Raw genomic sequence first — 27,542 nt, forward strand, 5'->3', positions numbered from 1 at the left:
GAAAGCCGCGAACCCCTGTCCGGTGCCCATCCAACCATCAGGCTTTAAAATTGAGACGCTGGATGATTGTTATCTGTCCCAGAGAAATTAATGGGATCAGTTCTAACATCAGTGCCGCACACCAGTCATATGTGAACCCTGCCTTAGTCGGGTAGCAGAGTTGAGGATGAATTGAGAGCAAGAGTGTTTGATGGAGGCCATGGAGGAGGATGGGCAGATGATGAGGGCATGTACCAATACAGTGGTCCCTCAACATACGATGGTAATCTGTTCCAAACAGACCATCGTTTGTTGAAACCATCGCATGTTGAGGGATCCGTGCAATGTAAAGTATAGGACAGTGGTCTACAACCTGCGTACCTCCAGATGTTGCAAAACTACAACACCCAGCATGCCCGGACAGCCAACGGCTGTCCGGGCATGATGGGAGTTTTAGTTTTGCAACATCTGAAGGTCCGCAGGTTGTAGACCACTGTTAGAGGAAGTTGTACGCACCTGTCCCCGCCACTCCGGACCGTCACCGCTGCGCGGGATGTCGCCCTCCATTGCTGTCGCCGCGTCCCCAAGATGTCCCCAACGCTCCACCAAGGCCTCTGCTATGCACGCCGCTCCTATTGGATGACGGGACGGCGTGCGCAGCGACGTGATGACGTCGATGGAGAGCACCGACGATGCAGAGGATCCCGAAGAGGACGCGCCGGAGCCCCGAGGACAGGTAAGTGATCGTCAGCGGACCACACGGGGCACCGTAAATGGCTATCCGGGGGCAGCTGAAGCAGTCTGCGCTGCAGGATACCTGTTTATGCGATGGCCCCGACATACAAAAGCATCGTATGTTGATGCTGCCTCAGAGTGATCGTATGCTGAAATGATCGTATGTCGGGGCCATCGTAGGTCGAGGGGTCACTGTAGTTTAAGTCATAGGAATGAGCAGATTGCATTGAGCAGAAATGTTTTTGAAGGTGAAGGCGGTAAGAGGTGGTGAGAGTCTGGGTGTGTGGTTTAAAAGACAGCGCAGCGTTCTCACTCATTTACATTCAAAGTCTTAGAAACATTGTGCCCTGTCTGTTAAAAGAAGAAGGTGCAGCAAATGATCCATGGTTACTCCTCTATAGCAGTGTTTCCCAACATGGGTGCCTCCAGGTGTTGCAAAACTACAACTCCCAGTATGCTGGGAGTTGTAGTTTTGAAACATCTGGAAGCACCCTGGTTGGGAAACACTGCTCTATAACAACAGTTGTAATAACCTCCCCCATAACATGTGGCTATAACTCACATCACATACAGTGAGGATGAACCCTGCTCCTTGATATGTCCGCCCTGAAGTAGTTAATCCCTGCGTCCTCCAAAATGGTCCGGCAGCTGTCTACCTGCCATGTACAGTCCTTCACAGCTCATACAGATGCCGCATCCACCCTGTCAACATCCAGAAAAGGAACAAGTAAAAAGCTACAAAACATATAGAAACAGCAGAGATGCTCGTAGAAAAGATATGCTGCCCTTTATTGGAATGATCTCAGGCGTCACAAAACAAAAAAAATTTAACCATTTAATTATTATCAATGAAAACCACTAGACATTATTTGCAGATACGGTCCAGCTGTGTGCAAGCGAAGAACAGAGGCGGCAGGGTCTGGGACACAAGCGTATTGAATGCAGAGGGACTGACTCCTGTAGAGCCTCTGCCAATGGAGCTAAAACTTACTCATTGGCCCCAATAAAAAGATACAAAAAGCGGTTCCTATGACCGGTCACAGGAAGCAGCAGACAGAGGTGTCACCCATGAGGAACAGAAGTCCATACAAAATACCAGGCACAAAACTAAAGCCCAGAGCTTTTGTTTTTATTGAACCGTAATATGAGGACAACTCTGGCATGAAACGGGTCACATGGGAACGTGTATGTTGCCCACAGCAGCCCCTGAGGAGAGGTTCCCCAACCCCCCCCATCTTCTCCCCAAGAACATGACAACAGCAACCATCACCATTCCATGATTTAAGACATGACCCCAAACACTGGATTGTGGCGGCAGATGCTGGGCCCGATCTCTTCATAATCCTTTTTCGTGTGGCAAACCTGGTAAAACTCCGGCTGAAAGGAAAAGAGGAAACGATCAATCTGTGAGACTAGAGTCCTCTCCGAGCTGATTTTAGGAGGTGTCAAGGTGTTTGTTTAGAGGGGGAGCAGCCACTGTCTGCATCAGGTGAGGATGTATACTTTTGGATGACATGGCTCAGGATCTAGGAATTATTACCATAGTGCCTATTATGAATAATATCCTTTCGGGTAGTGGTCTCAAACTGTGGCCCTCCAGATGTTGCAAAACGTCACCTCATGCTGGGAGTCCACAGTTTGAGACCACTGCTCTTGGGTCTTATCCTTGATATTTGATACTTCTGACGTGATAATATTCTAAGTGTTACTGCAATAGGTTATTAAAGGGGTATTCCATTTTTATTATGCCATTTACTATGCTACAGGGGGTGTAAAGTTAGTGTAGTTCATAATATAGTTAGAGATGAGCGAACTTACAGTAAATTTGATTCGTCACGAACTTCTCGGCTCGGCAGTTGATGACTTTTCCTGCATAAATTAGTTCAGCCTTCAGGTGCTCCGGTGGGCTGGAAAAGGTGGATACAGTCCTAGGAAAGAGTCTCCTAGGACTGTATCCACCTTTTCCAGCCCACGGGAGCACCGGAAAGCTGAACTAATTTATGCAGGATAAGTCATCAACTGCCGAGCCGAGAAGTTTGTGACGAGTCGAATTTACTGTAAATTCGCTCATCTCTAAATATAGTGTTTGGTACAAACACTATATTTAGAGATGAGCGAATTTACAGTAAATTCGATTCGTCACAAACTTCTCGGCTCGGCAGTTGATGACGGTTTTCTCACATTATGTGATTTTTGCCCCAATATTTATTTTTACCAGCATACAAAATGACTTGTCTCGGATTTTTCCCAGGTTGCAATGCGGCCGAGACCTGACTCACTAGTCAGCTGATGACAGGGAGCTTGTCTGCTTCAATGGGTGGAGGGATCGCTTGGTGGGAGAGAGATCAATCTCCAACTAATGCAACAGCTGTAGGCACCCTGATTGAAAACTACAGGTCTTTTGAATGGATGCAGCTCATTTATGTTTCAATGGGTGCGGTGGCTGATGTGTGGGAAGGAGAAAATGGAATTATGGGATTTGTAGGCAAAGAAGAAAACTCAAACAGGAAATAGTTCACAAAATGCTATCCACAGTTTTATGGTAATCTCACAACATAGGCATTTAGCCCCAAGACAAGCGCAGATCCTTCCTAAGCATGTCCATTACTGTCTGCCAGGTACGTACTAAAATCCCCTTATGGTGGAGAACCCCTTTAAGTCTGATGACGGTGCACACTTAAAGGGAGGGTCCCCTTTGTTTATCAGGTGTCTTATGAGATTGGACATCTTTAGACAACTTTTGCGGTCAGATCTGTGGGCATTTAGGGGGCATATAAAACCTAAAATACCGTCTAATTCTCAGCTTAGACTAGACATTCTGCAAATGCACCAGATTTTTGCTGTCCGGGCATGCTGGAAGGTGTAGTTTTGCAACAGCTGGAGGCACACTGGTTGTGAAACACCGCTCTACAAAGTGCTCAGTACACACAATACTTCCCCAATACTAGGGATCGACAGATATTGATTTTTTTTAGGGCCGATACCGATAATCTGGTACTTTTCAGGCCGATAGCCGATAACTTATACCGATATCCCGGTATAAGTTAACGACTATTTCCCACCCCCCATCCCCCGGCGGGGCAGAAGCCGCTGCAGATCAATGATTTAAAGCGGGCGCTTTAAATTAATGAGCTGCAGCGGCTTTTGCAGAGCCAGAGACCGCCACCGCCCCTGCTTCTCTCCTCCTGCCTGTCCTGGGGTCCCTCCCTAGTCCAACCACCGCCGCTGCCCCATTGCCTCCCCCATCACCGGTGTTATAATTACCTGTTCCCGGGGGCCACAATACTTCTGGCTCCGGCGGCGTCCTGCGCTGTCACTGTGTGCACTGACGGTGACGTCGCGTTGAGGAAGGCGATGGGGCAGCGGCGGTATGTGGCCAGAGGATGGGGGAGGCGATGGGGCAGCGGCGGTATGTGGCCAGAGGATGGGGGAGGCAATGGGGCAGCGGCGGTATGTGGCCAGAGGATGGGGGAGGCAATGGGGCAGCGGCGGTATGTGGCCAGAGGATGGGGGAGGCAATGGGGCAGCGGCGGTATGTGGCCAGAGGATGGGGGAGGCAATGGGGCAGCGGCGGTATGTGGCCAGAGGATGGGGGAGGCAATGGGGCAGCGGCGGTATGTGGCCAGAGGATGGGGGAGGCAATGGGGCAGCGGCGGTATGTGGCCAGAGGATGGGGGAGGCAATGGGGCAGCGGCGGTATGTGGCCAGAGGATGGGGGAGGCAATGGGGCAGCGGCGGTATGTGGCCAGAGGATGGGGGAGGCAATGGGGCAGCGGCGGTATGTGGCCAGAGGATGGGGGAGGCAATGGGGCAGCGGCGGTATGTGGCCAGAGGATGGGGGAGGCAATGGGGCAGCGGCGGTATGTGGCCAGAGGATGGGGGAGGCAATGGGGCAGCGGCGGTATGTGGCCAGAGGATGGGGGAGGCAATGGGGCAGCGGCGGTATGTGGCCAGAGGATGGGGGAGGCAATGGGGCAGCGGCGGTATGTGGCCAGAGGATGGGGGAGGCAATGGGGCAGCGGCGGTATGTGGCCAGAGGATGGGGGAGGCAATGGGGCAGCGGCGGTATGTGGCCAGAGGATGGGGGAGGCAATGGGGCAGCGGCGGTATGTGGCCAGAGGATGGGGGAGGCAATGGGGCAGCGGCGGTATGTGGCCAGAGGATGGGGGAGGCAATGGGGCAGCGGCGGTATGTGGCCAGAGGATGGGGGAGGCAATGGGGCAGCGGCGGTATGTGGCCAGAGGATGGGGGAGGCAATGGGGCAGCGGCGGTATGTGGCCAGAGGATGGGGGAGGCAATGGGGCAGCGGCGGTATGTGGCCAGAGGATGGGGGAGGCAATGGGGCAGCGGCGGTATGTGGCCAGAGGATGGGGGAGGCAATGGGGCAGCGGCGGTATGTGGCCAGAGGATGGGGGAGGCAATGGGGCAGCGGCGGTATGTGGCCAGAGGATGGGGGAGGCAATGGGGCAGCGGCGGTATGTGGCAAGAGGATGGGGGAGGCAATGGGGCAGCGGCGGTATGTGGCCAGAGGATGGGGGAGGCAATGGGGCAGCGGCGGTAGTCTCTGGCCGGGGCATTATCGGCAAAGTAATTGCCGATACAGATAATGTCCAAAATCGTGAATATATCGGCCAAACCGATAATCGGTCGATCCCTACCCAATACTCATATATTAGAGGCAAAGGACTTTCCTCATCAACCCCTGATCATTCCTACTGTGCTTCTATCTTACTCACAGTCTTACAATAGGGACAGCAATAGTCATGGACTTACTGTAGATGCCAGCATGGAGCCTCCAAACCAGACTGCGTAACGCTGCATGTGGTGTGTGATCACCTGTACATCAATTGGCTTGGGCTGAAAGACATAAAAAAAAGAATTATTGATTAACTTATTTGGTTGCTTAGTTAATACACTGTAAAACGGATAAAAAAAAAAAACCTACAAGGCTCTAATAGTGTTTAATAAGAATAAAAGATATCAAAACAAGATTAGTGTGTTCAATCTTAGAGGTGGCTCAAGTCACATGCGTACGCCCCCACATAAATCATCTAAAAAGGTACTAAAAATAAAAAAAAGCTGGTTCCCAAGGGCACCTATTATTATAGTGTAAGAGAGCTGTGGTACAATGTAACAAAAAACAGCAGGAGTATAGCCTATATAAAGCCACATACAGCAAAGTATCTGCTGTGCATTTTATAACATCTAATACACTCACATAAAAGACCATATAATCAGAGCTGATTACCAGCCATAAGTAAATACATGAATAAAAATGATATATAGATGGGATAAAATACATAAAGGGATAAACTTAATAGCTATGAAACGTGGACAAAATTGTTGGTCCCTTTCCGTTAAAGACAGAAAAACCGACAATGCTGCTGAAATAACTTAAAATTGACAAAAAAGTTAAAAATTGTTATTTACCAACAATTAACTGATTAAAATCAGACATCGTTGCATTTGCGTTTTTTGCCTTTTAAAGAGGCATAACTAACCCCCCACCTCCCCCGACCCCCTACAGACCCACACGAGGGTTTGTTTTTTTGCATAACCAATGGTATTTTGTAACACCACCTTTCATTTTATCATAAAATGTACGAACAAAATTATTTGTGTGGGGAAATTGAAAAGAAAAGCGTAATTGTGCAAATTTTTGGGCTTTGGTTTTTACACTGTAAACTTTACAGTAAAACTGCCATGTTTTCTATATTACGTGGGGCGATTAAAATAATACCCAGGTGTATTATTGTACTGCTTTTAAAAAAAAAAAAAAAAAAAAACTTTAATAAAAGTATGCTTAAAATTGCCCTATTCTGACCCCCTATAACTTTCTTATTTTTCCATTTAAATTTTTCCATTTTTTTGTGCAGTGATCTGTAGTTATCATCGGTACCATTTTTTATTTTGAAATAATTTTTTGATTGATTTTTTTTTGGTGAGGTGACCAAAAATCAGCAATTCTGGTGTTTGGAATTATAATATTTTTTTTTTACATTTTTGCCGCTCACCGTGTGAGATAATTAAAATTATATTTTCATAGATTGGACATTTACACATGCAACAGATGTGTTGTGTTTATTTTTCTTACATTATTTTTTTTAATGGGATTTCATATATTTTTTTCTATTTGTTATATTTTACACTTTAAGTGTACGTTCAGACGAGCGGATATACATATTTTACGCTGCGGATCCACCGCTGAAGGACCGCTGTATGCTGCCTTTACATGTGCCTGCCTGCTCAGAGAGGCAATACGGGGCTACGTGCAGACACACTAAAGCGACGTGCGAGTTGCCGCGCATGTGCAGTGTACTCGCACACATCGCGGCCGCTTCCCCTGCTCTACGAGCCGGCCCGAGAGCTGCTGTGATGTGCAAGTATACTGCGCATGCGCACGGCCACTCGCACATTGCAGTGTGTCTGCTTGTAGTGGCGTATTGCCGCTCCGAGCAGGCACATGTAAAGGCAGCATACAGCGGTCCTTCAGCGGCGGATCTGCAGAGAAATAGGCTCTGTAAAGCCACTCGTTTGAACGTACCCTAAGCCTCCATAGGGGACTATAAACTATTAGATTGCCATGTACTGTTCAGTATTAGGTTATAACATAGTACTGTTCAGCACTACCGGCGATCTTCTTGTACATCATGCCTCTCCAGGCTGCACCAGAAGCTCGGCCATCCTGGCACTGGAGGGAGGCAAGGACACCTGCAGCAGCCATATGAGCTTATCAAACCCCTACATTTGCACAGGGGGGGGAACTGATAAGACCACCTGAACTTCAGGTTTCGTTATTGATGCTGTGATCTGCGTTGATCACACCATCTATAGGGTTAAATGCATACATCAGCGGGATCACTGATGTCTGCCATTATTTCTAAGTCCCAGGCTGCAAATATCATCTGGAGTTCACCTGCTATGTAGCAAGCGCCGCTCTTCATAGCTGCGCCATAAATGTATGGTTCTGTGCGCGGTTACTTGCTGCAGCGCTGTACATTTATGGTGTGTCCTTAAGGGCCAGGACAAATGTGTCCTCATTTGTCCTGGACAAAAATGATGCTACGCTGAACTTAATATTTTTGTGGCACAACCTTTTGGTGCTGTCACTGCAATCCAGCGATTTCTGTAACTGAATAAGATTTCGGCACTTGTTTCCAGGTATCTTGGCCCACTCTTCAGGAGATCCCGCTCCAGGTGTCTCAATTGTCTGCTCCAGACTGTTTCATACTTGAGTGTTTTTAGCTGGGTGTTTTGGATTATTCTGTTGGGGCACCCCTGACCTGTGACTAAGACCAAGCTTCATGACACTGGGCCGCACACTTCCTACCAGAATGCCTTGATAGTCTTGAGATTTCACTGTACCCTGTGCAGCTTTAAGACACCTTGTGCCAGATGCAGCAAAGCCCCAAACATAACCGAGCCTCCTCCATGATCACAGTGGGTGCAGTCAAGTTGTAGGCTTTATTTTTGAATCTGTGAATATAGAGCTAATGTGACTTGTTGCCAAAAAGCTCCAGTTTTGTCTCATCTGTCCAAACGACATTCCAAAAGATTTTTGTGGCTTGTCAATATTAGTGTTGACAATTTCCAGTCTGGCTTTTTATGCTTTGCTCTCAGCAGTGTTGTCCTCCTAGGTCGTCTTCCATTAAGTCCACATTGGCTCAAACCACGACGGACGGTGCAATCTGACACCGAGACCTTCCTCTTGAAATGGGCACTGACAGATTTAAAAACTGTTGTACATCTTGGCAAAACATTAACCTTTCTAATATACTTCATAAGAAAATTTTATTTCCTTTTTATAGAAATCATGGCTTATAAAATCATGGCTTTGTCTATGCCTGTGCTTCAGCTTGAATGAAGTCCAGCAAGTGAGGATGGGCTAGCACAGAGGAGCGCCCTCAGGCAGGAGAGAGCACAGAGGAGCGCCCTCAGGCAGGAGAGAGCACAGAGGAGCGCCCTCAGGCAGGAGAGAGCACAGAGGAGCGCCCTCAGGCAGGAGAGAGCACAGAGGAGCGCCCTCAGGCAGGAGAGAGCACAGAGGAGCGCCCTCAGGCAGGAGAGAGCACAGAGGAGCGCCCTCAGGCAGGAGAGAGCACAGAGGAGCGCCCTCAGGCAGGAGAGAGCACAGAGGAGCGCCCTCAGGCAGGAGAGAGCACAGAGGAGCGCCCTCAGGCAGGAGAGAGCACAGAGGAGCGCCCTCAGGCAGGAGAGAGCACAGAGGAGCGCCCTCAGGCAGGAGAGAGCACAGAGGAGCGCCCTCAGGCAGGAGAGAGCACAGAGGAGGCTACTCCACCCTCACTTACTGGACTTTGTCTATGCCTGGGCTTCAGCTTGGAAAAAGCAATGATTCTATAAGCCATGATTTCTATAAAGGAAATACATTTTTCTTATGATGTATTTTAGAAAGGTTAATGTTTTGCCAAGATTTAAAACATATACCGTATATACTCGAGTATAAGTAGAGTTTTTCAGCACGATTTTTCGTGCTGAAAAAAACCCCATCGGCTTATACTCGAGTGAACTCTCCGCCCTCAGTGGTCTTCAACCTGCGGACCTCCCGATGTTTCAAAACTACAACTCCCAGCAAGCCCGGGCAGCCATCGGCTTGTAGTTTTGAAACCTCTGGAGGTCCGCAGGTTGAAGACCACTGCGGCCTTCGACATCCTCCAGACCCCCCCATCACCTTTACTTTTGTACTCACCTCCGCTCGGCGGGATGTTAGGGTGCGCTGGTCCGGTGCTGCAGGACTGTCCGGTGGGGAGGTCGTTCAGTGGGATAGTCGTTGCGGGCTGTCCATCTTCACCGGGGGGGGGGGGGGGCCTCTTCTCCGCGCTTCGGCCCCACAATAGTCACGTTGCCTTGACGACGACGCACAGCGACGTTCATTAGCAACGTCCCTCTGCGTCGTCGTCAAGGCAACGCCTCTATTCTGGGCCCGAAGAAGAGGCCCCCCCGGTGAAGATGGCAGCCCGGAACGACTATCCCACCGGACGACCTCCCCACCGGACAGTCCTGCAGCACAGATGGCCCAGACCAGCTCACCCTAACATCCCGCCGAGCGGAGGCAAGTACAAAAACTAAAGGGGGTGAGAGGGTGGGGGGGGGGGGCTGGATGATGTCGAAGGCCGCAGTGGTCTTCAACCTGCGGACCTCCAGAGGTTTCAAAACTATAACTCCCAGCAAGCCCGGAAAGCCGATGGCTGCCCGGGCTTGCTGGGAGTTGTAGTTTTGAAACATCTGGAGGTCCGCAGGTTGAAGACCACTGTATCAGACATTGACAAGCGGTGATGATGAAGGGGGGGGGGGGGGGGGGGGGGAGGCTGATGACATATGGTGATGATGACAGGGGATGATGAAGGGGGTGTGGGATGATGACAAGGGGATGATGAAGGGGGTGTGGGATGATGACAAGGGGATGTTGAAGGGGGGGGTGTGGGATGATGACAGGCGGTGATGATGAAGGGGGGGGATGATGAAGGGGGGTGTGGGATGATGACAGGCGGTGATGATGAGGGTCTGGATGATGACAGGGTGATGATGATGAGTGTGTTAATGACGGGGATCTGGATGATGACGGGGGCGGGGGGGATTATGTATTTCCCACCCTAGGCTTATACTCGAGTCAATAACTTTTCCTGGGATTTTGGGGTGAAATTAGGGGCCTCGGCTTATATTCGGGTCTCTTATACGCGAGTATATACGGTAACATTTTTTAGAATCTGACAGTGCTCAAGCTCTTTGTATGCAACACTATAGCAGCGAAATGATCAATGTCGGGCAGCTGCCACAGTGGCGCAGACAAAGCCCTCATGCTCATATAGTAAAAGTAAGACCTTTATACCGTATGTGAGCAGGAGGAGGTTGTGTGTTCCCTTCTACTAGGGTCCCGCCCCATTATCCATGATAAACAACATAAAAAAAAAGTTTTTGTATCTGACAGTGCCCATTGAAGTTCATCTCTAATGTCTTTGGAAGTTCTTTGGTTACCATTGTATTATCAGTCTCTTTGATTTGTCATGAGTTTTCCTCTACGTCCACATCCTGTAGACCTAAAACTTCCGAATAATATATGAGACACTGTAGTCACAGGAAGATCAGGCGGCTTGGAGAGGTCCTATAGCCTTTACCTAACAAATGCTTGTTTAGAATGTTACGTCTAATCTCCTGAGACAAATCTCTCCTTGGCTTTCTGTGGTCCATGTCCAAATAGCAGTGACTACTTTCCCCCCCTATAAATAGGCGACCTGTGACCCTAATTGCAGAACTCCTCTTAGGGTAACATGTCCCTATTGTCAATTTTTTCATCTGATGAGCCACAATTCATAAGCAATGTCTGATTTTTAACCCCTTAAGGACTCAGGGTTTTTCCGTTTTTTGCACTTTTGTTTTTTCCTCCTCACCTTTTAAAAATCATAACCCTTTCAATTTTCCACCTAAAAATCCATATTATGGCTTATTTTTTGCGTCACCAATTCTACTTTGCAGTGACATTAGTCATTTTACCCATAAATGCACGGCGAAACGGAAAAAAAAAAATCATTGTGCGACAAAATCGAAAAACAAAACGCCATTTTGTAACTTTTGGGGGCTTCCGTTTCTACGCAGTGCATATTACGGTAAAAATTACACCTTATTATTCTGTAGGTCCATACGGTTAAAATGATCCCCTACTTATATAGGTTTGATTTTGTCGCACTTCTGGAAAAAATCATAACTACATGCAGGAAAATTTATACGTTTAAAAGTGTCATCTTCTGACCCCTATAACTTTTTTATTTTTCCATGTACAGGGCGGTTTGAGGACTCATTTTTTGCGCCGTGATCTGAAGTTTCTATCGGTATGATTTTTGTTTTGATCGGACTTTTTGATCACTTTTTATTCATTTTTTTAATGGTATAAAAAGTGACCAAAATACGCTTTTTTGGACTTTGGAATTTTTTTTGCGCGTACGCCATTGACCGTGCGGTTTAATTAATTATATATTTTTATAGTTCGGACATTTATGCACGCTGCGATACCACATATGTTTATTTTTTTTTTTTACACGGTTTTATTTTTTTTATGGGAAAAGGGGGGTGATTCAAACTTTTATTAGGGAAGAGGTTAAATGACCTTTATTAACACTTTTTTTTTACATTTTTTTTGCAGTGTTATAGGTCCCATAGGGACCTATAACACTGCACACACTGATCTCCTATGCTGATCAATGGAGTGTATTAACACGCCTGTGATCAGTGTTATCGGCGCTTGACTGCTCCTGCCTGGATCTCAGGCACGGAGCAGTCATTCGTCGATCAGACACCGAGGAGGCAGGTAAGGGCCCTCCCGGTGTCCGATCAGCTGTTCGGGACGCCGCGATTTCACCGCGGCGGTCCCGAACAGCCTGACTGAGCAGCCGGGATACTTTCAGTTTCACTTTAGAAGCGGCGGTCAGCTTTGACCGCCGCTTCTAAAGGGTTAATACCGCACATCGCCGCGGGTATTAGCCGCGGGTCCCGGCCGTTGATGAGTGCCGGGACCGACGCGATATGATGCAGGATCGCGGCGCGATCCCGCTTCATATCGCAGGAGCCGGCGCAGGACGTAAATATACGTCCTGCGTCGTTAAGGGGTTAAAGAAACCGCAAAATTTTTAAAAATTTGTAGTTTTCATTCAGGTAAGTCACAAAATAGTTGCAAAATTATTTAGAGAAGTAAAAGGCATATAAAAGTGATTTGCACATAAAATGACACGTGTTGCCTAGCACCATCCAATACCATTACAGACTCACCTTCAGACGACCGCCACTAAGCTCCTCACTCAGCTTCAGTCTAGCATCGACTGTTCTCTTCAGGTCTCTTTGCAGACGACGGCCAAAGTCCCTGAACATGGTGGAGCCACCGGAGAGGACTATATTCTGCGCATAGAAGAACAAAGCAGTCAGTATTATACACAACTATCACAGAGAGAAGGAAAACTGACTGCAATACTCCAATGACCTTGTAGAGAGGACGTCGGACATCGATGGGACAGTTCTGAATCACTTCATCCACAACTTCCGAGATGGGCTGAGTGAAATCTGGATTTGCAAACTACAAATGTGACAGAAAAATTATCAGAACCTAAATCACAAAACCTAATACAAACACCTATTTACTAGAAAGCCAGAAGGGACAAATACAGGGAAACCTCTCCGAAAGACCACCTCTTTGACAAGACCACCCCTAAAACCCAATGTTTCCCGACCAGGGTGCCTCCAGCTGTTTCAGAACTACAACTTTCAGCATGCCCGGACAGCCTTTGGCTGTCCGGGCATGCTGGAAGTTGTAGTTCTGCAAAAGCTGGAAGCACCCTGGTTGGGAAACACTGCAACAGCTGGAGGCACCCTGGTTGGGAAACACTGCCTTAAAGCAGTAGTCCGGTGCGCACTTTTCTCATTTTACCCCGTCCGGGCTGCAAAATTAAAGAAAACCAACTTTCTCTTACCTGCCAACGAGCCCCCGATGCTCCGGTGCAGGTGTGCGGTCCCCTGGCTGTATTCTTCTTACTTCCTGTTAGCCCGGCATGTCACACGGAGCTTCAGCCTATCACCAGCTGAGGCGGGACATCGCTGCGGCTGGTGATAGGTTGAAGCTCCGTGTGACGTGACGGGCTAACAGGAAGTAAGAAGCAAACAGCCCGGGGACCGAACGCCTGTACTGGAGCACCGGGGGAGCCTAGGCAGGTAAGAGAAAATTTGTTTTCTTTTATTTTTCAGCCCGTAACGGATAAAATAAGAAAAGTGCGCTCCAGAGTACTCCTTTAACCAGACCAGATTTTCAGTTCTACATTTATTATGCATTCTTTGATAAGACCAACCCCACTTGTGTGTGCAGATTCGGGTGGTTGTCTCAAAGAGATTTTGCCTTATTGTGCGGAATTATTATTTTTTTTTTATAGCACACCAACCTCTGGATGAAAGAAGATCTCAGGTCCCAGAAATCTCTCGTAACCAACGTCAATACAGAACTCTTTCTTGGACACTGCGTTAATGCCGCTGTACTGCTTGATCCACTTGGCACCGTCTGTATCGTATTTGCTGAATTCTTTCACCAAGTCAGGACAGACATAGCTGAAACGCTCCTGAAATGTAAAGATGTAGAAGATATAGAGCTGAGGGGGAATGGTTTTCTGGGACGCTCTGGTTATACACAAATTAAAAAATCTGCCATTCCAAATCCAGAGATATAGGTCACTGTGGCGGCAATGATAAAAAGGCAACATGGGTGGGTGGGGGGGTATTGGGGCACAGTGGGATCCAAATCATTAGTTATATTTACTGTCAACTGGTGGCTGCAGAAACCAAGAGGACAAAGAACAGAGGGTTTGACCCCATCGTCCTCTTCTTTGCCCCAGGTTAATATGGGACATAACATCCAGCAGGAGACACAAATGTTGGGTGCAGCTTCTGTTACCTTCACAGCTTTGGCCGTCTCCAGGGACTGTTCCGGGGGGATTCCCACCTCTCTGTCTCTGAGCAGCTGCTGGATGAAGTAGGTAATGTCTCGGCCAGCAATGGGGATGTGCTTAATACAGCTTCCGATCACGTAGCCTTCAGCCTGTAAGATATAGGCAATGAATGGTAGAACACCAGGAACACACATATGTAAGGCCTGGTCCTGGACAAATATTCATACTGATGGGAGGAGGCCAAGTGTGTGCCCTTCACTACAGGAGAGGCATTATTAATGCTCCAATGTAATACAGTGACCCCTCGACCTACGATGGCCCCGACATATGATCATTTCAACATGCGATGGCCTCTCAGAGGCCATCGCATGTTGAAGGCAGCATCAACATACGATGCTTTTTTTATGTCGGGCCATTGCATAAACTGCTATCCGGCAGCGCAGACTGCTTCAGCTGCCGCCGGATAGCCGTTTACGGTGCCCCGTGTGCTCCGCTGACGACCACTTACCTGTCCTCGGGGCTCCGGAGCGTCCTCTTCGGGATCCCCTGCATCGTCGTCGCTCTCCATCGTCATCATCACGTCGCTGCGCACGCCATCCCGTCATCCAATAGGAGCGGCGTGCGTAGCGACGTGATGGCGGCGACGGAGAGCGCGGATGCCGGGGAAGCAGAGGCCTTGCCGGAGCTTCGGGGACACCTTGGGGACGCAGCGACAGCGATGGACGGCGACATCCAGGGCAGGGGTGATGGTCTGGAGCGGAGGGGACAGGTGAGTACAACTTCGTCTAACAGTGGTCTACAACCTGCGGACCTCCAGATGTTGCAAAACTACAACACCCAGCACTGACCGGACAGCCAACGGCTGTCCGGGCATGCTGGGTGTTGTAGTTTTGCAACATCTGGAGGCCCGCAGGTTGTAGACCACTGTCCTATACTTTCCATTGCACGGATCCCTCAACATACGATGGTTTCAACAAACGATGGTCCGTTTGGAACGGATTACCATCGTATGTTAAGGGACCACTGTATTAACAGGTGAGCAAAAATCCCATCTGCCATCAGGAGCCAACCCTGTGGAAAGTGTAAAGTCCACTCCGTAAAGGAGAAAACCTGGCAGGACCAGACATCTGATTGTTAAAGGGGTATTTCAGCCAATAAACCGTATCCCCTATTTACAGGAAAGGGAATGTATATTCGACTGTGCGGAGAGGCGCGAGTGATCAGTTTCCTATAAGTCTTTCCTATAAGTAGTACCTGGATGTGTAAGGTCAGTCTCCTATTGGAATGAAGCGGCAGGTCAGGCCCGTGCACAGCCACTCTATTATCTATACGAGCTGTCAGATATAGAACAACGCTGCAGAACTAGTTAGGGCGGCTTTTGAAAAAGCTGAATAAGTGACCAGAAACAAATTATTGGGTAAAAGTGTCCGAAAAAGCAGCCCGCTGGATCATTCGTACTAATGCTTTAGGTCCGTTGGGCTTGAATGATATAAACTAAATCGGTGGCTTCCTCCACTAGTCTCTGTGCAGGAATAGGTATTGCTTTCAAGATTTTATTGTTGTATTTGTTATTGGTGGTTTGATTTCCCGTACACTGTTTTATCTGTCACTATAGTAACACCCGACAAGTCTTTCCTATAAGTTGTACCTGGATGTGCAAACGTCATTACGGGCCAGACAAAGCACCGTAGAGTGTGAAACATGTCGCCGCCCACCTGAGCGTCCCCCCACGCTCTCCGTCTTCCTATACCTGTTTGTTTACCTTACCTTGCATGGAATAAAGCCTGAAGTTTTCAGCAATTACTGGGCGAGTGCTTCATCATTATCTTCCTTGCTCTATTGGACTTTATACGGAACTGTATCTATTGGATGTGAGCACCACCCACGCTGCTTTAGGTATAGGTACACATTTGCTGATAGCGAACGGCTTCCTGGAAGTCTGATGTGGATAGCCGCCAGTGGTGCCAGATACATTTCTATCTTTGTATACCTGCTTTTTTGGAGAACAACACTTGGCTGTCTCTAGCAGCTCCACGGCAACATATGGAGTGGTGGAGTACTTGCACGACCTGCCGCTTTACACCAGTGAAAGCTTCAGGTCCCTATTCTTAAGGTCAGACAAAGAACCTCTATGATGCAGTTAAGTCTTACAGGATGGAATACCCCTACAAGAATAGTGCGGCACACTGTAACAGAAACCTTGATATATGCCCACTACCAAAAAAATAGTCAGAGGCCTCACTAGGTGACCTGTATGAGACCTGGATGCTGAGGACCATATTGCTACAGTAAAGTTTGGCATCAGTCTAAATAAGTATCCAAAATGCAGATGGAAAGAAAAATCCCACCTTACAGGTAAAGTCTTATGTCCAGGGACCACCACACACACACACACACACGATATAGTCGCTTACAATAGGCACTCACCACGGGAATGACGTGTGTCACACCATCTCCACTGTCTATCACTGTCCCGGTTAGTGTGCGCTCACCAACTTGTCTGGATGTCCAAGAAGCAGCCAAGGCAAGTACAGCCTGGAAAGAAAAGACATTGCACCTTAGGATCTGTACAGAATCCACCACATAAATAGTCCACACTGGCCAGAAGTCCCAGACTACTTACCTGGACTGCTATATACAACCCTGGGACATTGAAAGACTCAAACATGATCTCAGCAGTGTATTCCCTGTTCTCTGGAGTGTTCAGAGGAGGCTCAGTCTGTGGAGAAAAGACAGAGTTACAGGAATTCATGAATGACCACATGGAATAGAGAGCGGACGGTACCAGACAAGGCCCGCAGAGAGGAGAGAGTGGACGGTACCAGCATAGAGGAGAGAGCGGACGGTACCAGACGAGGCCCGCATAGAGGAGAGAGCGGACGGTACCAGACGAGGCCCGCATAGAGGAGAGCGCGGACGGTACCAGACGAGGCCCGCATAGAGGAGAGAGCGGACGGTACCAGCATAGAGGAGAGAGCGGACGGTACCAGACGAGGCCAGCATAGGAGGAGCGGACGGTACCAGACGAGGCCCGCATAGAGGAGAGAGCGGACGGTACCAGACGAGGCCCGCATAGAGGAGAGAGCGGACGGTACCAGACGAGGCCAGCATAGGGGAGAGAGCGGACGGTACCAGACGAGGCCAGCATAGGGGAGAGAGCGGACGGTACCAGACGAGGCCAGCATAGGAGGAGAGAGCGGACGGTACCAGACGAGGCCAGCATAGGAGGAGAGAGCGGACGGTACCAGACGAGGCCAGCATAGGAGGAGAGAGCGGACGGTACCAGACGAGGCCCGCATAGAGGAGAGAGCGGACGGTACCAGACGAGGCCCGCATAGAGGAGAGAGCGGACGGTACCAGACGAGGCCCGCATAGAGGAGAGAGCGGACGGTACCAGACGAGGCCCGCATAGAGGAGAGAGCGGACGGTACCAGACGAGGCCCGCATAGAGGAGAGAGCGGACGGTACCAGACGAGGCCCGCATAGAGGAGAGAGCGGACGGTACCAGACGAGGCCCGCATAGAGGAGAGAGCGGACGGTACCAGACGAGGCCCGCATAGGAGGAGAGAGCGGACGGTACCAGACGAGGCCCGCATAGGAGGAGAGAGCGGACGGTACCAGACGAGGCCCGCATAGAGGAGAGAGCAGGAAACGGCAGTGGAAGAGGCCCAGGGAGATCACGATGGAAAGTTCCCCTGACATCTATATTTTAGTCACTACATGAATTCTTTATTAAATAATTCTGATGCATCTTCCAGAGCTCTATGATGCTGCTCCTCTAGGAGATGTAAGATTAAACTGACCACAGGGTGATGGCCGTTCACAATGTTCTCTTATCAATCACAGTAGGAACATAGCCCAATGTGAAGAAAGACAACAACCATACGTCAACCTATTCATAAGAAACAGCACAATGCAGCATTATCAGAAGCCAGAATTGTTATTTCACAGGCAATACAATTAGTTAAACTAAAGAAATAGACAGACCCCCCCCCATACTACACCACACAGGACAGATACCCCCAATACTACACCACACAGGAGAGATCCCCCCCATACTACACCACACAGGACAGATCCCCCCATACTACACCACACAGGACAGATACCCCCAATACTACACCACACAGGACAGATACCCCCAATACTACACCACACAGGACAGATCCCCCAATACTACACCACACAGGACAGATCCCTCAATACTACACCACACAGGACAGATCCCCCAATACTACACCACACAGGACAGATCCCCCCATACTACACCACACAGGAGAGATCCCCCCATACTACACCACACAGGAGAGATCCCCCAATACTACACCACACAGGAGAGATCCCCCCCATACTACACCACACAGGAGAGATCCTCTATACTACACCACACAGGAGAGATCCTCTATACTACACCACACAGGAGAGATCCCCCATACTACACCACACAGGACAGATCCCTCAATACTACACCACACAGGACAGATCCCCCAATACTACACCACACAGGAGAGATCCTCTATACTACACCACACAGGACAGATCCTCTATACTACACCACACAGGAGAGATCCCCCATACTACACCACACAGGAGAGATCCCCCATACTACACCACACAGGAGAGATCCCCCATACTACACCACACAGGAGAGATCCCCCATACTACACCACACAGGAGAGATCCCCCATACTACACCACACAGGAGAGATCCTCTATACTACACCACACAGGAGAGATCCTCTATACTACACCACACAGGAGAGATCCTGTATACTACACCACACAGGAGAGATCCTGTATACTACACCACACAGGAGAGATCCTGTATACTACACCACACAGGAGAGATCCTCTATACTACACCACACAGGAGAGATCCTCTATACTACAGCACACAGGAGAGATCCTCTATACTACAGCACACAGGAGAGAGCCTCTATACTACACCACACAGGACAGATCCCCCATACTACACCACACAGGACAGATCCCCCATACTACACCACACAGGAGAGATCCTCTATACTACACCACACAGGAGAGATCCTCTATACTACACCACACAGGAGAGATCCTCTATACTACACCACACAGGAGAGATCCTCTATACTACACCACACAGGAGAGATCCTCTATATTACACCACACAGGAGAGATCCTCTATACTACACCACACAGGAGAGATCCTCTATACTACACCACACAGGACAGATCCCCCATACTACACCACACAGGAGAGATCCTCTATACTACACCACACAGGGGAGATCCTCTATACTACACCACACAGGGGAGATCCTCTATACTACACCACACAGGAGAGATCCTCTATACTACACCACACAGGAGAGATCCTCTATACTACACCACACAGGAGAGATCCTCTATACTACACCACACAGGAGAGATCCTCTATACTACACCACACAGGAGAGATCCTCTATACTACACCACACAGGACAGATCCTCTATACTACACCACACAGGACAGATCCTCTATACTACACCACACAGGACAGATCCTCTATACTACACCACACAGGAGAGATCCTCTATACTACACCACACAGGAGAGATCCTCTATACTACACCACACAGGAGAGATCCTCTATACTACACCACACAGGAGAGATCCTCTATACTACACCACACAGGAGAGATCCTCTATACTACACCACACAGGAGAGATCCTCTATACTACACCACACAGGAGAGATCCTCTATACTACACCACACAGGAGAGATCCTCTATACTACACCACACAGGAGAGATCCTCTATACTACACCACACAGGAGAGATCCTCTATACTACACCACACAGGACAGATCCTTATACAGGTAGGTCTTACACACTTACCAGGAGGAAGTAATGATCTTCTGGCTCGGCTCTTAGATACTTGAATATAACTTGTTCCATAAAACGCTCCATGAGATCCCAGTCCTCCACAATTCCATGACGAATTGGCCACTGTATGAGAGAAGGAACAGAAGCAGTGGTAATTCACAGACAACACATGGGCCATCCAAATGCATACACCGCAGCGCTTCTGGGTATATGTCCTCATAATACATGGGGTAACAAAAATGGAGAAGTAGATGTGGGAAGTCCCAGTGCCTGCACACATCATACCTTTGTATCAACCCCGTCGCCTCTGTATTTTTATCCTGTACTACATCATTCACAATTATAGTAACAAGTCATAGAGGTCTGAGCACTATTATATCTTTTTGTATAATTATAATTAAATTGCTGTTGGACATTTCTGAGGTGTCACATAATTTAGTACTGTTTGTTTCTATGTCCTTTTAAACTTTGTCTAATATTAAACATTTATTTGTTACATTTCTATATATAACTCCGCCCCTATTTATTTGGTTATTGTTAGTGTTTTAAAGAAGTCACTTCCTCTTTGGAGACATGTTTATGTAGCACTTGTACTTTACACATGCTATAAGATCTTTTTCCCCCTTTTGTGCATATTTACGTCTCTGATTGTACATATGTTATCATACCTTTGTGGCATATGTTGGCTTGTCTATAGCTTCATCCCCAATGAAGAAGTCCAGATCGTCCACTCCTTTCATCAGCCGTCTCTGAGCTTGGTCTCCAACTTTTGCGGACTCCTTAATAGCAATACCTGCAGATGGAGAAAGGAGATGTCACTACTGTGTCTGCGTATCATGTTCTTTCCAGGTGCAATATAATTATAGTGACATCATGGTATCTGCTTCTAGGGCAGTGTTTCCCAACCAGGGTGCCTCCAGCTGTTGCTCACGTCATACATGGCAGGTTACGGCTGCTAGCAGCAGCCGGGGACCCGCCGGTAATGGCAGACATCCGCAATCGCGCGGATGTCCACCATTAACCCCTCAGATGCTGTGATCAGTACAAATCACGGCTGCAGCAGTGCGCATGTTAAAATATATGATCGGATCACCCGCAGCGCTGCCGCAGGGATGCGATCATCTGTAATGGCGGCCGAAGGTCCCCTCACCTGCCTCTCTCCGGCGTCTCCTGCTCTGGTCTGAGATCGAGCAGAGCAGAAGATGACCGATAATACTGATCAGTGCTGTGTCCTATGCATAGCACTGAACAGTATTAGCAATCAAATGATTGCTATATCTAGTCCCCTATGGGGACATAAAAAAGTGTAAAAAAAATAAATAAAGTTGAAAAATGTAAAAAAAAAAAAATCACTCCCCCAATAAATATTGTTCGTTTTTCCCATTTTACCCCCAAAAAGTGTAAAAGTTCTCCTCTGAACCCAAAAACAATTACACACACTATTGAGTCTAATGTAAGAGCAGCCACACTATGAAGTCTACTGTAAGAGTTTGTCTTAAGGGTGCGTTCACACTGAGGAATAGGAGAGGAATCCTCGCATAAAAATTCTGCTTCGGAATTAACGTTTTTTTCGTGCGATTTTTCCGCACGGAATTAACGAGGAATTCCGTGCAGAATATAGGAGGAAATTTTTTTTTTGCTGGACTACAACCACCAATTGGAATTTCCCTATTTTTTTCGTGTGGAATTTTCGTGCGAATTCCGTACGGAAACTATTTCAAACGCAATTTTTTTGTACCATTGACTTCAATAGACTTCTGCTCGCGTATTCCGCAAGAAGAATGAACATGATCAACTGGCTCCAAGTTAAACAGATTTGTACATTACTTCTATTAAAAAATCTTAATCCTTTCAGTACTTATGAGCTTCTGAAGTTAAGGTTGTTTTTTTCTGTCTAAGTGCTCTCTGATGACACGTGTCTCGGGAACTGCCCAGTTTAGAAGAGGTTTGCTATGGGGATTTGCTTCTAAACTGGGCGTTTCCCGAGACACGTGTCATCAGAGAGCACTTAGACAGAAAAGACCAACTCAACTTCTGAAGCTCATAAGTACTGAAAGGATTAAGATTTTTTTAATAAAAGTAATTTACAAATCTGTTTAACTTTCTGGAGCCAGTTGATATATAAAAAAAAGTTTTTTCCTGGATAAGCCCTTTAATTATTTCTAAGCGGAGAATTAAAGAGGAATTACTCAGTGTGAACGCGCCCTTAGAGTTGGCAGATTGTCTTTTTTTTTACCAATACCATCAGGAGAACCTGTCATGACCCTGTAATAAACTCTAGTAAGCAGCCACAGACATGAGTGGAGTACGAGGAGATGAAAACTCACATGATGGGATGATGAACTGCGGCTCTGTGTTCCCGGCATATCCAAGCTTTGTATACCTGAAAGAGAAAAGAGCTGATGGACACAAGGAATGCAGGATCCTGAGGAGAAGACAAGATGAGACGCATCCTGATCGGGGAATGCGAACAACCTGACCGAGCCCTGAGGACTGAGGCCCCGGCAGTACTGCTCTCCCCCCCCCCCTGTAGTCGGTCTGCAGCCCCCACATCCTGTGCTGTGGTCAGTGAGTCACATAAGCAGAAAACCAGGAACAAAAAGCCACAAGACGAGCAACTAAGGACCCCTGATCACCTGACACAGCAAGACCCCCCAGGCCCAAAACTGCACCCCCCATAGAGCCTCTGTACAGCCTGCAGGATGCAAAAAGTATCTGCACCCTGCACTTCCTGTGCGCGCGCGTACACACACACACACACACACACACACACATACACACGACTTCTGCTTCTGTTCACATCTACAAATAAGGAAATCACAAATCCAGCTTCTGCCTACAGCTTGTAGATACGGGACGTCCATCCAGCAAAGACCCGTCTACTCACTACCTGTAAAAACTGATACCCTAGGGCAGTGTTTCCCAAACCAGGGTGCCTCCAGCTGTTGGGAGTTGTAGTTTTGCAACAGCTGGAGGCACCCTGTTTGGGAAACACTGCCCTAGGGCACCTGTCTCCACCTAAAGCATCAAGCCTGCCCCTTGAAGGTCCCCCCCCCTACACATCTGCATCCAGCCCGTCCCCTTGAAGGTCCCCCCCTACACATCTGCATCCAGCCCATCCCCTTGAAGGTCCCCCCCCTACACATCTGCATCCAGCCCGTCCCCTTGAAGGCCCCCCCCCTACACATCTTCATCCAGCCCGCCCCCATGAAGGCCCCCTACACATCTGCATCCAGCCCGTCCCCTTGAAGGCCCCCCCCCTACACATCTGCATCCAGCCCGTCCCCTTGAAGGTTCCCCCCCCCTACACATCTGCATCCAGCCCGTCCCCTTGAAGGTTTCCCCCCCCCCCCCTACACATCTGCATCCAGCCCGTCCCCTTGAAGGTTCCCCCCCCCCCTACACATCTGCATCCAGCCCGTCCCCTTGAAGGTTCCCCCCCTACACATCTGCATCCAGCCCGTCCCCTTGAAGGTCCCCCCCTACACATCTGCATCCAGCCCGTCCCCTTGAAGGTCCCCCCCCTACACATCTGCATCCAGCCCGTCCCCTTGAAGGTTTCTCCCCCCACCCCTACACATCTGCATCCAGCCCGTCCCCTTGAAGGTTTCTCCCCCCCCCCCCCCTACACATCTGCATCCAGCCCGTCCCCTTGAAGGTTCCTCCCCCCTACACATCTGCATCCAGCCCGTCCCCTTGAAGGTTCCCCCCCCCTACACATCTGCATCCAGCCCGTCCCCTTGAAGGTTCCCCCCCCCCCCCCCCTACACATCTGCATCCAGCCCGTCCCCTTGAAGGTTCCCCCCCCCCCCCTACACATCTGCATCCAGCCCGTCCCCTTGAAGGTTCCCCCCCCCCCCTACACATCTGCATCCAGCCCGTCCCCTTGAAGGTCCCCCCCCCCCCCCTACACATCTGCATCCAGCCCGTCCCCTTGAAGGTTCCCCCCCCCCCTACACATCTGCATCCAGCCCGTCCCCTTGAAGGTTCCCCCCTACACATCTGCATCCAGCCCGTCCCCTTGAAGGTTTCTCCCCCCACCCCTACACATCTGCATCCAGCCCGTCCCCTTGAAGGTTTCTCCCCCCACCCCTACACATCTGCATCCAGCCCGTCCCCTTGAAGGTTTCTCCCCCCCCCCCCACACATCTGCATCCAGCCCGTCCCCTTGAAGGTTTCTCCCCCCACACACATCTGCATCCAGCCCGTCCCCTTGAAGGTTCCTCCCCCCCCCCTACACATCTGCATCCAGCCCGTCCCTTTGAAGATCCCCCCACTACACATCTGCATCCAGCCCGTCCCCTAGTGGACACCCCTCCCCACACATCTGCATCCAGCCTTTATCTCCAGCTTCTCTACACACACACAGAGCCTGTCACTTGTGAAATCCCTCCTCACCTACAGCTCCTCACCTTGTGGGACCCCTCTTAACCTCACCGGGGAAATACCTATAAATGTTATCAGGGAAACACTCCCTCATGTCACTTGGGGTCCCTCCTCATCCGATTGAGCCCCTCGTTACATCACCTGGGGACCCTTCACCCAACACCCAGTTACTGTTTTGTCGCACGTATTTATAGTGGAATATTTATAGCGCCATTCTGGTGAATCCCATACAACTCCCTGGGCCGCGCCATTCTGGTGAATCCCATACAACTCCCTGGGCCGCGCCATTCTGGTGAATCCCATACAACTCCCTGGGCCGCGCCATTCTGGTGAATCCCATACAACTCCCTGGGCCGCGCCATTCTGGTGAATCCCATACAACTCCCTGGGCCGCGCCATTCTGGTGAATCCCATACAACTCCCTGGGCCGCGCCATTCTGTACAATCCCATACAACTCCCTGGGCCGCGCCATTCTGTACAATCCCATACAACTCCCTGGGCCGCGCCATTCTGTACAATCCCATACAACTCCCTGGGCCGCGCCATTCTGGTGAATCCCATACAACTCCCTGGGCCGCGCCATTCTGTACAATCCCATACAACTCCCTGGGCCGCGCCATTCTGTACAATCCCATACAACTCCCTGGGCCGCGCCATTCTGGTGAATCCCATACAACTCCCTGGGCCGCGCCATTCTGGTGAATCCCATACAACTCCCTGGGCCGCGCCATTCTGTACAATCCCATACAACTCCCTGGGCCGCGCCATTCTGTACAATCCCATACAACTCCCTGGGCCGCGCCATTCTGTACAATCCCATACAACTCCCTGGGCCGCGCCATTCTGGTGAATCCCATACAACTCCCTGGGCCGCGCCATTCTGTACAATCCCATACAACTCCCTGGGCCGCGCCATTCTGTACAATCCCATACAACTCCCTGGGCCGCGCCATTCTGTACAATCCCATACAACTCCCTGGGCCGCGCCATTCTGTACAATCCCATACAACTCCCTGGGCCGCGCCATTCTGTACAATCCCATACAACTCCCTGGGCCGCGCCATTCTGTACAATCCCATACAACTCCCTGGGCCGCGCCATTCTGTACAATCCCATACAACTCCCTGGGCCGCGCCATTCTGGTGAATCCCATACAACTCCCTGGGCCGCGCCATTCTGGTGAATCCCATACAACTCCCTGGGCCGCGCCATTCTGTACAATCCCATACAACTCCCTGGGCCGCGCCATTCTGTACAATCCCATACAACTCCCTGGGCCGCGCCATTCTGTACAATCCCATACAACTCCCTGGGCCGCGCCATTCTGTACAATCCCATACAACTCCCTGGGCCGCGCCATTCTGTACAATCCCATACAACTCCCTGGGCCGCGCCATTCTGGTGAATTCCATACAACTCCCTGGGCCACGCCATTCTGTACAATCCCATACAACTCCCTGGGCCGCGCCATTCTGGTGAATTCCATACAACTCCCTGGGCTGCGCCATTCTGTACAATCCCATACAACTCCCTGGGCCGCGCCATTCTGGTGAATCCCATACAACTCCCTGGGCCGCGCCATTCTGTACAATCCCATACAACTCCCTGGGCCGCGCCATTCTGTACTATCCCCCGTACACAGTAGTAAATGCTTCCTAAGTAGATGGAAATCCTGTCAGGATCTCATCGGCCGCAGCGTCCATCTCCACCTGGGGGCACTAACATATCCACAGGAATATACAAAAACGACTGTGGTGCGGAGTCACATGACCATAATCACCTGACAGATCCCCCTATAATGGGGTGGGTCATGGTACTGGAATTATTAGGGCTGCACACTAAGTGACCCCACCTGTCATGTGACAAAATCCGCAACAGAGGCGCCAACACCAATGTGAACAGAGTCTAATGTCAGAAGTGTTCTCCCCTCATACACCCCGCAGTAGGCCCGTCCTCTCACCCCGCAGCCGTCCGCACAGCTCCTCTCACCCCGCAGCCGTCCGCACAGCTCCTCTCACCCCGCAGCAGGCCCGTCCTCTCACCCCGCAGCAGGCCCGTCCTCTCACCCCGCAGTCGTCCGCACAGCTCCTCTCACACCCCCGCACCGCACCCTCCCTCATTCCCGGCCTGCCTCCAGTCACACACCCGCTCCGTCCACCGTTCACACCCGCCCCCCTCACTGACAGCCGCCCATCACTCACCCCGTGCCGCAGTCCACCACACAGGCCGGGAGCCGGGAAGCCATGTCCGAAAACGGGAGCGGCTTCCGCACAGACTGACAGCAAGATGGCGGCCAACACCCAGGCAGAGGAAACCAGTCAGAGAGGACAGCCAATCGCGTGCCAGGCGCTCCCTCAGCCGCCAATCATCATCATGAATTGAAACCCCCTACAGCCAATCAGAGAGACGCAGCAAAACACTTCCTTAACGTGGAGGCGCAGCCAATCACCGGACACGACTGAACGAGAGTAACCAATCAGAGGAAACGATTGAGGAGCAGCGACCAATCAGAGGAAAGCAGCGCAGGAATCAGGAACTGAAGAGACTGAGTGACAGGCCGCCTGACCAATGGTGACAAGACAGGAAGGAGAAGAGCCAATCAGGGTCAGGCAGAGGGCGGGACAAGCCTGTTCCCGCAATGATTAGTCAGATGGGCTTGACCCGGGATACACGGATGGGGGAGATCTATCAAACCTTGTGCAGAAGAGCAGTTGCCCATAGCAACCTGTCAGATCCAGAGGCCTTTAACCCCTTGGGGACAGAGCCCATTATAATAAAGGATGGGAGCATTTTTTTGTTGTTGCAAAATGACCTCTATCACTTTATGCATTAATAACTCTGGGATGTCTTTACTTTTGTATTTTTTTTGCATTTTTATAACTTTGAAGTTTTCTGTAAGGAAAATGAATATTCCAAATAAATTCTATATTGATTCACATATACAAGATGTCTACATACAGTTGAGATGTTTTAACTTTTTGGAAAACATCAGAGGCTTCAAAGTTCAGCAGCAATTTTCCAATTAAATTTCAAAATCTGAATTTTTCAGGGGCTGGTTCAGTAGTGAAGTGAATTTGAGGGTCTTTATGTTAGAAATACCCCATTATGGACCCCGTTATGAAAACTGCACCCGTCAATGTATTCAAAATGACATTCGGA

General features: G+C 49.6%; 1 protein-coding gene across 1 annotated transcript; it reads right to left on the bottom strand.

Moving 5' to 3' along the window:
• Nucleotides 1-1,482: 1,482 nt before the first annotated feature.
• On the bottom strand, nt 1,483-26,736 carry ACTR3 (actin related protein 3). Its single transcript, XM_056536296.1, has 12 exons — nt 26,585-26,736; nt 22,324-22,379; nt 20,665-20,789; nt 20,009-20,119; nt 16,774-16,869; nt 16,578-16,685; nt 14,156-14,299; nt 13,650-13,823; nt 12,701-12,793; nt 12,493-12,618; nt 5,488-5,571; nt 1,483-2,091 (listed from the first exon to the last, which is right to left on the bottom strand). The coding sequence occupies exons 1-12, from the start codon at nt 26,626-26,628 to the stop codon at nt 1,996-1,998; spliced, it is 1,257 nt and encodes a 418-aa protein (XP_056392271.1). The 5' UTR covers nt 26,629-26,736; the 3' UTR covers nt 1,483-1,995.
• Nucleotides 26,737-27,542: the final 806 nt, after the last annotated feature.

The sequence above is a fragment of the Hyla sarda genome, chromosome 8, assembly GCF_029499605.1.
Source record: "Hyla sarda isolate aHylSar1 chromosome 8, aHylSar1.hap1, whole genome shotgun sequence".
Classification (NCBI taxonomy): Eukaryota; Metazoa; Chordata; class Amphibia; order Anura; family Hylidae; genus Hyla; species Hyla sarda.